At 38.1% G+C, this 13,593-nt stretch overlaps 1 protein-coding gene and 1 pseudogene across 2 annotated transcripts in view; one reads left to right on the plus strand and one right to left on the minus strand.

The window, feature by feature from the left end:
* Positions 1–3,760: 3,760 nt before the first annotated feature.
* LOC108285154 lies at positions 3,761–4,414 on the plus strand (annotated as a pseudogene). The gene has a single exon (XR_001817477.2). The product of XR_001817477.2 is annotated as a mitochondrial pyruvate carrier 2-like (transcript).
* Positions 4,415–5,125: 711 nt separating this feature from the next.
* The window catches only part of SERTM2 (serine rich and transmembrane domain containing 2), an 11,438-nt gene continuing 2,970 nt past the window's right edge, over positions 5,126–13,593 (minus strand). Inside the window, exons 3-4 of the mRNA XM_037729089.1 lie at positions 10,055–10,114; positions 5,126–9,487 (exon numbers count right to left, since the gene is read on the minus strand). Coding sequence (XP_037585017.1) covers positions 8,422–8,694 — 273 coding nt within the window. The 5' untranslated portion in view covers positions 8,695–9,487; positions 10,055–10,114 and the 3' untranslated portion in view covers positions 5,126–8,421. The remainder of the gene's footprint in view (positions 9,488–10,054; positions 10,115–13,593) is intronic.

Below are 13,593 nucleotides of genomic sequence, written 5' to 3' on the forward strand. Positions count from 1 at the left end.
CACTCATAGGCGGGTGCTGAACAGTGAGAACACATGGGCACAGGGAGGGGAGCACTACACACTTGGGTCAGTTGGGGGGAAATAGGGGAGGGACGGTGGGGGGTGGGGAGCTTGGGAGAGATAGCAAGGTGAGAGATGCCAGATGTTGGTGATAGGGGGGAAGGCAGCAAATCACACTGCCACATGTGTACCTATGCAACAATCTTGCATGTTCTTCACATGTACCCCAAAACCTAAAGTGCAATAAAATACATAAATGGGGGAAAAATGCATGTAGAATATTAAGCATAGAGCTTGACATATAATAAACCTTCAAAATGTATCAATTATTGTTAGTATAATTATCTTTATTATGTCCATTAACCTCTCACTGTTTCAATAATGTTCTACTTTACAAGAAAATATCCCCTATTTTGGGGACTCTCACTATAAATACAATAAGTCAAAATTCTTTGCCTATAAACTCTACTTCTTTAAAGTCTACTTGTTGGTCCTAGTTCTGCATCATCGTAGAAATTCTTCAAAGCTTGGAAGTAAATATCTTATTCTCCAGGACATTCTCTACTTATGAGTCTAAGCTCCAGAGTATAAATAACGTTAGAATTAGCTAACAGATTTCAGCATCACCTACATATATATTAGATTGGTGAACAAATATTGGATATTCTGGTAGTTTGAAATGTTAAATGTTGAAGAGATTGGTTTAGACATTTAATTAGCCTGTCTCCAGGCATCTAATGAGTTTTAAAACCTAAGGTTGGGGTAAAGTCATGTATTTCTCTCACTTGCCTCTGGATTGAAGTTTCTGCTTTTACTAAATTTACCATTTTTATTCTATGTTTTGTCTTCTCTCTGTGTGGTCTCTTTTATCTACCGCATTACCACTCAAGACATCATCACAATCCCTTCACTCAACCAAAGTACTGCTATCTCTAAGCCACGTGAGTTTCAGACTTTAGTGAAGGTTCAGTTATGGTGGAGGGTTATACTTTAGAGTATCACAGCAAAAGACTTACAATTGAGCATTTACCATTGCTATTCTTCTGAGAAAATAACCTTCATGGTTACTTTTCTGCTGGGTCTCAAGGCTCTTGGCATGTTGATAGGCCTCTTTCTACTTTGTATTATTTACATTTCATCTCTGTTTTGTGCTCAAAAATTCTTCAAATAACTGTTCATTTCTATTTCTTTTTCAGATTTTTAAAAATTTTTAATTTCTGTAAGTACATAGTAGGTGTGTGTATATATGGGGTAAATGAGAAATTTTGATACAGGCATGTAATATGTAATAACCAAATTACAAAAAATGGAATATCCATCCCCTCAAGCATTCATCCTTTGTGTTTCAAACAATCCAATTATACTTTTAGTTATTTTAAAATGTACAATTAAGTTATTACTGATATAGACACCTTGTTGTGCTATCAAATACTAGGTCTTGTGATATCAAATACTGGGTCTTATTCATTCCTTCTATTTCTCTTCAACCCATTAACCATCTCCATCTCCCCCTCAGCCCCCAACTACTGTTCCCAGCCTCTGGCAACCATCCTTCTACTCTCTATGTCCATGAGTTCAATCGTTTTGCTTTTAAGATATCACAAATAAGTGAGAACATGTGGTGTCTGTCTTTCTGTACCTGGCTTATTTCGCTTAACATAATGGTGTCCAGTTCCATCTATGTTGTTGCAAATGACAGGATCTCATTCTTTTTATGGCTGAATAGTACTCTGTTTTGTATAAGCACCACATTTTCTTTATCCATTCATCTGATGATGAACACAGAGGTTACTTCCAAATCATGGCTATTGTGAACAATGCTGCAATAAACATGTGAGTGCAGATATACTCAGCAGTGGGATTGCTGAATGATATGATAGGTCAGTTTTTCATTTTTGAGGAACTTCTAAATTTTTTTCCATAGTGCTGATTTCATCTCCTAAATCTATCACAAAGATATCCATTTCTTCTTTCTCCTGAATCACTGCTGTAGCCTTTCTGCTGGCCTCCCTGCCCTCTTTTGCCTTTTTTCAATCCGTTCTCCATATTGCTGCCAGTGTTCTCTTCTCTACACTTATAATAAAGTAAAAAGTCTATAGTGCTGCCCACAAAGGCCTGAATGTTGTGGTCCCTGTCAACCTTTCCAGGCTTCTGAAGACTTCTCCCCCTCACTCACTGTGCTTCTTCAAGTACATCAAGTTTATTTGATCTCAGATTCTTTACACATGTCATTCTCTCTATGGAGTGTTTGCCTTACTCTCTCCTTTTAGTCATTCACTAGAGTTTATATATATATATATATATGCTAAATAAATATATATATACATACATACATATATGCTATATATATTTAGTAATGTTTTCCCTGCCACTCTAGGCCAGGGTAGGAGGCCTCCCTTCCACTTTATAAGTGCCCTAGCACCTTATACTTCTTTATGACACAGTATTCTTGCAATTATCTGGTTGGTGTTATCCGTCCTAGTAGGCTATAACCTTCACTGGGATATAGACTATGTGCTAAATAAATGTTTACTGAATGAATGAATGAATTTCAGTGTTTGTCATTTTTGCTGGGTTGTAAACTTTTTGATTGCAAACTTTAGGTTCCTGCAAAGCCTAGCCCAGTATGTTTGATTAAATCAATAGATACTTGATGTCAAGATGAATTGGAATACCTGGAATTCCTCATTATTTTCCAGAATCCCCTCTCTTATATTTATTATGTGTATTTCCTTTTTCTACTCCAAGTATGTTCCATATTTTGTCTCATTCAACAATTAATCTTTGTGGCTACAGAAAGCTTTTCTAGTTGGCAATTCTTTCCCTTTTTAATGTCATAGCATTTATTCTAGAGCACAAACAGAATTGCTGTGTACTCAAAGCATCATACAATTGTAAAGAAGACCATTATCTTTACCTAAGGTGAGGTGTTCTCATTTCTGGGAGGCAAGGGGAGAGATAACAATCATGCATATGAAGAACTTGCATTGACTGTGAACATTAAATCCAATGATCAGATGATTGGGATTTGCATTGTGGGTGATAATTCATCCATATTACTGCCTGTTGTCTTCATTTATGTAAATTAAAGCTGCAGGGTTTGCCTTTGTGCAAACTTTCCCTCAGTCTGTGAATGTGTCTTGCCAGGCTATTCAATTATTTGAAGAGATAATGGCAGAATTGTATTAATTTGTTTTGAATTGTTGGACTCAAGGAATTAATCACCCACAGAGCTCAATTGTTGTTTGCAGAACTTGGAGTGTTATAGAATGAATAGCTCTGAAATATCTCTTCAGTGCTCAGAAAGAAAACCATTGTGGAGTGAGTATTAAAACGGGAGTCCAAAGCCTTACAGTGTAATCTCGACTCTGCCTCTGTGTAACCAACAATGCCTCACAAATCTCCCTGTACCTGTTTTCTCTTTTGTCAAGCAAACTTCATGTTATCACCACTCACTACTTACACAGGGTTACTGTGAGGATCAAATGAAGAAAGTACAAAATGGAAGCTACATTAAAAATATATATACGTCTGGCCAGGCCTAGTAGCTCAAGCCTGTAAACCCAGCACTTTGGGAGGCTGAGGCGAGTGGATCACTTGAGCCCAGGAGTTTGAGTAGTCCCAGCTACTTGGGAGGCTGAGGTGAGAGGATCGTCTGAGACTGGAAAATGAGGCTGCAGTGATCTGTGATTGTGCCACTGTACTGCAGCCTGGGTGACTGGAGTGAGACCTTGTCTCAAGGAAAAAAAAAATCTTGATTGCGGGGCGGGGAGAGCTGCGGGAAGGGCACTCCAGGCAAGAGGGGGACAAGAGGCGCTGTGGCAAGAAAAAGTGACTAGCTGCCCTTCGTTGTCAGCCAGGGCCGAGAACACAGCCACACTCCCACCCGGCTGCCCACGGTCCCTCGGCGGCGATGTCGGCTGTCGGTGCCCGAGACCTGCAGGCCACCTACCACCGTCTCCTTGATAAAGTGGAGCTGATGCTTCCGGAGAAACTGAGGCCATTGTATAACGATCCAGCAGGTCCCAGAACAGATTTTTTCTGGGCTCCAATTATGAAATGGGGGTTAGTGTGTGCTGGATTAGCTGATATGGCCAGACCTGCAGAAAAACTTAGCACAGCTCAATCCACTGTTTTGATGGCTACAGGGCTTATTTGGTTAAGATACTCGTAATTATTCCAAAAAATTGGAGTTTGTTTGCTGTTAATTTCTTTGTGGGGGCAGCAGGAGCCTCTCAGCTTTTTCACATTTGGAGATATAAGCAAGAATTAAAGGCTAAAGAACACAAATAAAAGAGTTCCTGATCACCTGAACAATCTAGATGTGGACATAACCATTGGGACCTAGTTTATTATTTGGTTATTGATAAGGCTAAGCCAACTGTGAGTTTGGAAGCCACAATAAAACTAACTGGAAACCATCATTCTCAGCAAACTGCCACAAGAGCTGAAAATCAAACACCTCATGTTCTCACTCATAGGCGGGTGTTGAACAAGGAGAACACATGGACACAGGGAGGGAAGCACTACACACTGGGGTCTGTTGAGGGGAAATGGGGGAGGGACAGTAGGGGGTGGAAAGTTGGGGAGAGATAGCATGGGGAGAAATGCCAGATATAGGTGAAGGGGAGGAAGGCAGCAAATCACACTGCCATGTGTGTACCTATGCAACAATCTTGTATATTCTTCACATGTACCCCAAAACCTAAAATGCAATAAAAAAAAAACTAGCTGTAACTAGCAGCTAGTGCTTGATTCAACAACAAAATAAAGCAAACTTTTAATAGCCTCCCCCAAAAAGAAGAAAAGAAAGAAAGAAAAATCCTGTCAGCAGAGGAATGTGGAAGGCTATTGGCACTTTAGATACTTTATCTCAATCTTCCCTCAGGTCAGTCTTATTGACGGCTGGAAATCATTCATTTCTCTTTTCACAACTTACCACTAAACAAACCAACGCATGAATCAGTTTTCAAGTGGAGAATCAAAGCTGGGAGGTTAAGGAATAAGAAAAAATAATGAGACCTCCAAATCGTAAAACTCCCACAAATGTGCAATCATTACAATTTCTATTGGGATGAAGAGACTAATGTCATTCTCTTTACATTCTTCAGACAATAGAAACATGTTATCAGCAAACCAGTCACTATTTATTGTCCAGGGATCAAAAATAACATACTAAATATTAATGCAAATATATTTCCATTTTTGTGCAATATGAATATATTTCAAACATTAATGATTTCAAACAAAAGAAACCCAATTTTTTATTCCACACAATTCTTCATTTTGTTAAAAAAAAGTTCTTTTGTACAAATGCAAGTGAATAAAATGTATTACCAAATATAACTTGAAATGTATTAAAATTAATCCCTTACACCTACGTAGTAAGTATGGTGGGATCTGCAGCACTCAAACTCAGAGTCCAAAGCTTCAGATTTGGCATGGATGCAAAGGTTGGGCTGGATGAATTCATCTTTACTTGATTAACCTTAATATTTTCTGCTTAATACATAATACATAAGCCTTTTACAATATACTTTGTTTCATACAACCCATGATTCTGAAATATATGCAAAGTATCTTTTAAAAAATTGGATTATTTTTAAGCATATTAGGAGAATTTACTATTTACAGAATTAATGTGGTGCGTCTTTGTATTAGGTTGGATTTTATGAAGTTGGTGATATTTGAGGTTTTTTTGGCCTATAAAAATGGCAATTTCATATGGTTTAGCATAATAAAAATGAAGAATTGTTCTTTTCATCTTAAAACAGAGTACACACATATATAAATAACCTATCTGTTTGTATACTGGCTAATGTGCAATTTTGGAGGGAGTGGGGGTGAGGGAAGGCAATCCAAGTCAGCATTTCGAATAGAAGGATAAATTCAAATTGTGCCCTCTGGTTACTCTAGCTGCCTTTTTGATCAGTAAGATATGTTAATTAATACATTGGGGAATAAATATAATGTAAAAATTATTTTCTTTACAGTGTTTGCTATAATGAAAACATTCATTTTATTTTTCTAAAGATTCAATACCATGTGAGTCATTATAGTGACACATCTGCTTAAAAGTATTTCCATTTATATTGTCACTGCAAATTAGGTGGGGGGGAGTTATGCTGCTATTTTGGTGTAATCTGTGTTGTGTCCTTTGATTAATGCTCAGTGTGGATCTGGATCCCTATGGAGTAGTTGTGATGAAAGAGGGTGGTAGTTTTCCATGTGAGCAACCTAATCATGTTAGAAATCTTCATCCAAGTCATTGCTTAAAAAGCAGTTTTATTCTCCTGAAATTTCGGTTGGGGAGGTCAGATGGGAAGAGAATAGATTTTCAGTCTGCATCTCTATTGGATTCAGCAACAAGGTATTTTGTACCTTGCTATTCATTGCGGTTGAAAGTATAATCATTTATCCAGCCACTGACTTCTTAACTGTAAAGTGCACTTGAATACTGTGGGCACAAAAGGGAGAGCCTGGAATGAGGGAAGATGTGTGTTCTTAAAAAGTTCTGGGGGTTATTGCCAGCCTTTGATGAAGTCCATGTTTGGCTGCCAAAGCTCAAATTTTAAACGGTCCACTGAATCTGGGTGTTGAATAAACACACAACTTAGACCACCAAGGTGTAATAATGTGAGTCACTTTGAGTTTTGAAAAATATATGCCCTGTCCAAGTCTTGGCCTACCTACTAATTTGTTTTGAATGGTACAGAATGCAGCTCCCATCTCTGACAGTGCACAGTTCTAACAGGTGTGGCAGTTAGCCTTACTGCTAAATTTAGCTCTGCATGTGGGGATTTTACAGTTGCAGCCCCTTGGAGAGGGGAGCATTGACAAATGACTGTGTGTAAAGGTGGAAAGCACTTGGGAATTTCACTACCAACCTAGATTTAGATCAGAGAAAAAGGGCCAATCTAAATTGGTTACAGCGTATGAAGAGCTACATGTCTGGGGGAGGTGGCATTAAGCTAACATCTATTCAATTTTTCTCTTACCACCATTACAGTTCCTGAGAGATCATTTTATGAAATTTGGTGATCCCCCTTTAGATACAAGGGATCACTTATTTTTTGTTTTAGCAGGTAGAATTTAACACAGGTATACCCGTCCTTTGGTGGCAAGAATATGATCAGTTTTCAAATTTCTAATATGTAAATGGTACTCATCTCCTTTGGTTTTCCTTTGAAAAGTTAGTTTTAAAAATTAAATTATCTCCACACTACTAGCATACTAGGGCTACTTATGAGAATGGAATTTTTCAAAATATAATTCTCTTACAGATAATAAGTAAAACACTTCATCTTTTGGCAGGGATCAAGAAGGGAGAAACATTCTCTGGGAAATACAAATGTGACATTTGAGGACATTGATCTCAATAAGGATTAGTTGGAGGATGTTGTTTAGTCCTGTCCTCCTTTGTCTCTCATTTTTTTTTTTAATTTACTCAGATCTAAAGAGTCTAATGATGACTAAATAGCTCTCTAATCATTTTTCAGCAAAAAACAAACAAACAAAAAAAAAAACAAAAAAACCCTGGGACTCAGAAGGCTTGAATGTTTTGTCCAAAGCCACATTCAACAACAGAATAACAAAATCATTTCATTTCTGCTCTAAAGTACAGTTGAGTCTTGTTTGCAAAGGCACCTTTTAAACAAAGCTCATATTTGTGTGCAATTCTATCCGAGAGGGTGATAGGGAGAAAGAAAGAAAGAAGCTGCATGGGTATAGAATTAACATGGATATAATATGAACATTTTTCTCTCTCTAGATGAGCTTGTTTACTAGAAACTTCTTTCTGCAAACTTACTCTTTAAACTGAAAACTTACTCTTTAAACTGAAAAAGTTTCTTTAAATCTCTTCTTTCATTTGGGACAAACCTGATGGCCTAAGATGATGAAATCACTGCTGTTCAGGGAAAGGGCTCGTGGCCCCTTCCATTAACCTCTGACATAATTTAACTTCTTATAGAGGTGATTCTTTCCAATCAAAACACTAAATCAGGACTTCTCCTTTCCTTGGGATATCCTCTTTGAATGATCAGCCCTTTCAAAAGCAAATCTTCTTTGTTTGTGTTTGGAGGTTCCAGAGACCCTGTGTTTCTCACAACCACTGCGTATGAATTTCTGTGGTCTGAGGTTTGTGCAAGGCCCAGGTGCTGTTTGGTTACTATGGAAACCAGCCCTCCCAACCAGCTGTCATTTCCTATATTCCTTTCAGAGTGAGTCTTAAACGTTTTAGATAGCCCACAAGCAGAGTAATGATGAAGAATAACACAAAGAAAACATGAACAGTTTGTTGTTAAATGAACAACTTGTGGATTCCCTACATGGGAAGCTTCATGCAAGAAAGCAAACTCTCCTGGACATCCATATATGAGGGTTTACCCAGATCCACTAAAGCTCACCTTCATCCTGGCTTTAAGGAGTGGGGATTCGAGTTTGCATCTCTACATCTGTGAACTGAGGAACACTTTCTGTGCTGTCAGAGTTGATGGGTGAGATGACATGTTTGAGTCGAAGAAGCATTGTGAAGAGCAGGATGAGGAGAATGGCCAGGAGGCTCAGGAATAAGCCCACATACATGTACAGGTTGGAATACTTATCTGAAGAGGTATCAACCTCTGTTGCCAGAGTGGGAAAATGGGCACGCCCAGTGAGATTTCCATGGTATCTAAAATGTGCCTCCGTCATCACTCAAGACTTGAGTTGGTATGTGTTTCTATTTGATTTCTATTGCCCTTGAGGCATTTCACAGTCACTTAGACTGTCTCTAAATTTATTGGACGTATTCTAACAATCTGACAGAAACCAGTCACTCTCAGAGCTAAGGCAATAGCACAGAAGCAGAAAATGGTAATGCTATAGTTTGACAATTGCCACACCCTCTCTATCCTTCAGCACAGCAATCACCCCTCGAATAGGTTTTATCAGAGCTTCTTAATCAATTTTTAAAAATATAAATAAAGCTTTATTTTCTACACTCCTACTTTTATACTGATTAAAATAAATATGGCTGAAACTGCTTTATAATACTGTTATTAGAACAATAATATTTTAGAGTATTATGTCAATCTTTTGCTCTGTTTTGGTAGATGGAGGAAAGGCTCGTTTTACCTATACCTAATCTAGATGTGTGGACTAATTATGTGGACTTAATTGGGCTCTTCTGTGAGGAGACTATCTGAAGACTTTTGTACATATCAGGCTCAGCAAATGTGAGTTTTCACCCTGTTTGTCTATATTTCTGAACCTTCTCCAAGGATGGAGATTATAAGGTTCCTGCTCAGCTGCACAGCTGGAAGGTTGTAAGTCTAGAGAACGTGAGCTTTCTGTAGCTTTGTTGACATCCTTCCCTGTAGGCTGGAGGGAAAGTGTTGTCAGACCTGGTAATTTTCAGATGAGGGAGGTCTCAGAGCTGCTGACAGCAGTAGGCCCAGGCTCAGAAGATTTGGCTCTTTAGATTCTTCAACAGATATTGATTTTCCTGAAAATCAAAAATAAAAGTAAAAAAGTCAGTTATCTCTAAGAAAAACAAATGGCAATTTATTTTGAAAAAAAAAATTGATAAACTGCAAAATGGTTTGCTATATACAAACTAGTTTTAGAATGCTTTTTCTTCTGTGTGGAAAATAGCTTTTAAAAGTTTAAAGAAAAAATCAGATCACTAAACAGCAGCTAATAACTAACCTAGATTATAAAAATGTTTTCTAAACCAACTGATTATAAGATTTACTTGGGGGTATTTATTAATATACAGACCCTGGGACCCAAGCTAGATTTCTTAAATCATACTCTCCGCAGTAGGTGCCTGGGCACCGCTCTAGAGATTCAGACTTTATTGGCCTGGGATGGGACCCAAGAATTGCTATTTAAAAAAAATAGCCACCCATATTCAAAGTTCATGTTTAGAATGCCAAGTTAAATCATTTTGGAAGACTTCAGGAGTAAATAGTTGACCCTATTTACATGGTGGAATGTTTTTGCCAATAAAAAGAAGGTTCTGTCTTTACCAATGATGAAGAATGCATTTATTTGTTCGGAATAGGCATACCCTCTCAATTCCTTCTGGTCAGCAAACATTGGGGAAAATGTCTATTTTTACAGCACATATCTAAATAAGAGAGATAGAAGAAAAGTAATAAAGTCTCTTCCAAGTAACTTCAAAGTGCGGTCAGGACTAAGAATCATTGATGCATGGCCGGGCACAGTGGCTCAAGCCTGTAATCCCAGCACTTTGGGAGGCCGAGGCGGGTGGATCACGAGGTCAAGAGATCGAGACCATCCTGGTCAACATGGTGAAACCCCGTCTCTACTAAAAATACAAAAAATCAGCTGGGCATGGTGGCGCGTGCCTGTAATCCCAGCTACTCAGGAGGCTGAGGCAGGAGAATTGCCTGAACCCAGGAGACGGAGGTTGCGGTGAGCCGAGATCACGCCATTGCACTCCAGCCTGGGTAACAAGAACGAAACTCCGTCTCAAAAAAAAAAAAAAAAAAGAATCATTGATGCAGTTGAACCAGGAAAGCCTAGCACTGAAACAAAGGAATCCTAAATTTAAGGATTTGTTTTTTAATCTCCAGATCCCAGTGACAATTGTTACTCTAATTAAATAGGGGAATGTTCAGGAATGCAGGCTTTCCCCAATTTTGTTTTTGTTCTCTCTCATTTAGATCTATGGGGTGGAAATCGACATTTTCCCCCTAATAGTTGTAGACCAGAAGGAACTGAGAGGGTATGCCTATTCTGAGCAAATAAATGCATGCTTCATCATTGGTAAAGATAGAACCTTCTTTTTATTGGCAAAAACATTCCACTGTTTAAAAGGGTCAAGTACTTACTGCTGAAGTCTTCCAAAATGATTCAACTTGCCATTCTAAACATGAATTTTGAATACGGGTGGCTAAAATAAAAAAATACAAACAACCATCACCTGTCACACTTCTATGTACAATAGTAGATTGCTAACAAGGTAGCCTAGTTCTGTCTGTTGTTAATATACCCAAGGACAGTTCATAGAAATAGCTCCAACAGTCACATTATTTTTCCTATCACCTTCAATTTGCCCCCAGCCTGGGAGCACTTAAGCTTAAAGTTTGTATTCCGTAGCCCACGTTACCATACTTTCCATAATCCATATTTTTCTTAGTCTACCTACTTGCTGTTCCTATTGCCCACACAGAACAACTTGGTTCATAAGAAGCAAGAGCAGAGAGAGAGAGAGAGAGAATATCTTTCCACTGTATTTGGAGCAATGGTCTAGGAACCATTTTTGCTATCCTTACAAGTACAGCTATTTTGACTTTTGATTAGCTGGGATCAAGACCCAGGGATATGTGTACTAAACACAAGCTTTTTAAATGTTTCTTTGCATACTGAGCTTTGAGAGTTCGTTATTGTTTTTTTCTCTAGATAGCCCAGGTAAATAATACAGCTAATCTATCCTATTGGTTGTTTGTAGGCTCTACTTTTAAAAGCATTTAAAACAGTGTTATGGATTGAATAGGGTCGGCGCCTCCACCCAAAATTGGTGAAGTCCTAACCCCCAGTAACAGTGAATGTGACCTTATTTGGAAATAAGACCTTGTAGATGTAATCAAGTTAATATATTAGGTTGGCCCTAATCTAATGACTGGTGTTGTCACAAGAAGAGAAGACAGAGGCATACAAGGAGAAGATAGAGGCAGAGACTAGAGTGATGTATCTACCAGCCAAGGAATGCTGAGGATTGCCAGCAAATATTAGAGGCTCGAAGTGGAAAGGAAGGAGTCTTTTCTACAGATTTCAGAGAGTGTATGGCCCTACTGATGCCATGATTCCAGATTTCCATACTCCACGCCTGAAAGAATAAATTTCTGTTGTTTTAAGCCACCTGGCTTATGTAACATTTTAATGGCAGTTTTTAGGAAGCAAATATATGGAATAATCATGCGGAAACCATAGTGTTTTGGAACCTTTGGGGCAATGTTTCTCAGAACGGTCAAGGGAAGTCCCTTCACCAAAATCACCTAGAGGGTGCTTATTATGAATACAAACACAGACCTTTTCCCAGACCCTTTCCACTGTTTCTTAGATTAGAATCTCTGGGGACAGTATCCTGGAATCAATGTTTGTAACAAGTTACCCACTTGTTTCTAAGCACACTCTTCAGGGAACGTTTTTCAGTCCTTGCTGTACTTCAGCATTACTTAGTATTTGAAAATGTATATACCTGATTCTTTTCTTCAGGGCTTCTGATTCAGTAGCTCTGTGTGGGGCTTGAACATCTGTATTGCTTAAAACCTCCACAGGTGATTTTGATGTGCAGCCAGGGCTGAGAAGCACCAGTCTATAAATAGAACGGAGCACTTCAAATCAGGACTCAGACAGTCCCAGACAAAACAGTCCCAGACAGCCCACATTGTTCAACTGCCTCACTATGTATTCAAAGTGCTTCATATATAGGTTGTCAGTCCGACGGGCCTTCCTCCTCACCACTTCTCTCAGCAGCTCCTTTCCTTAAGAATGGTAGTAACCCAGAGATAAGGGCTTAATAGATTTTTCACCCGGGTATCTCCTAAGTTACTTTTTCACCTACCTTCCAGAAAAGAAGTGTAAGGAAAAATAAACACTCACTGCTAGTGCAAGCCAAGTGGGAGAAATCTCTATAGTATTATAGTATCTTTGTATTCCCCTTTGAACCCCAAGTGCAAACAATCAGGTAAGTCATATTCCTTGGTTTATGGCACATGGTCATCACTGGTAAATTTGAGCCCGTTTTTATTCTCTTATTTAATAATATATTGAACACCCATAGACAAACACCTGTGGGCAAACATCTACAACTTTTGATTTAGAATAATAATTTATATGACATCTACCTATGCTCCTCCCATCTTATCCTCTTACCTATCCTTCTATAGAAATAACTCATAACGAATATTCTGAATTTTGTGATTCATTACCTTCCTTTTATACACACACACACAAACACACACACACGCACACACACACACACACACACACACACACACTCCCCTATGCATAAACAATGTTAGTATTATTTGTTTTGAACTTTATAAAAAAAATAAACTTTTTTATAATCTTCATAATCTTCAGTTTGTAATCTGTGTGTAATCTTCAACTTGTTTTTTATTCTATATTTTATTACTATACAATTTGTTTATAACTAGTCTAATAGAATGAAAAAGGAAAAAGGAATAAATGGAAGTCCACATGTTGCCTTTGGATTTTACTCCATTCTCCTTAGCTTGACATTCAACGCTGTCAATGCCCTGGCCCTGGCTTACCTTAATTCCTTCCAATACGCTCTTTCCAATAAAACTGTAAAGTTCACTCTTACCTACTTCCCTGTTTCCATGTTTTTGTTTGACCAGCTCCTTCTATCTTCACACATTTCTGGGTAAGAAAATACTACAATTCTTCAAGATTCAGTTTATGAAGCTGATCTTGACTTTATACCCCAACCCTTTTTTCCACAGTGCTTTGTATTTCTCCATAGGAATTAAATTTGCCAAATATTGTAATTATCTATTTGACATATTTTCTTCTAAATTCTAATTTACAAAATTCTTGAGAGTCATTTTCAGCAGT

This window comes from Cebus imitator, unplaced genomic scaffold (assembly GCF_001604975.1).
Source record: "Cebus imitator isolate Cc_AM_T3 unplaced genomic scaffold, Cebus_imitator-1.0 Scaffold292, whole genome shotgun sequence".
NCBI lineage: Eukaryota > Metazoa > Chordata > Mammalia > Primates > Cebidae > Cebus > Cebus imitator.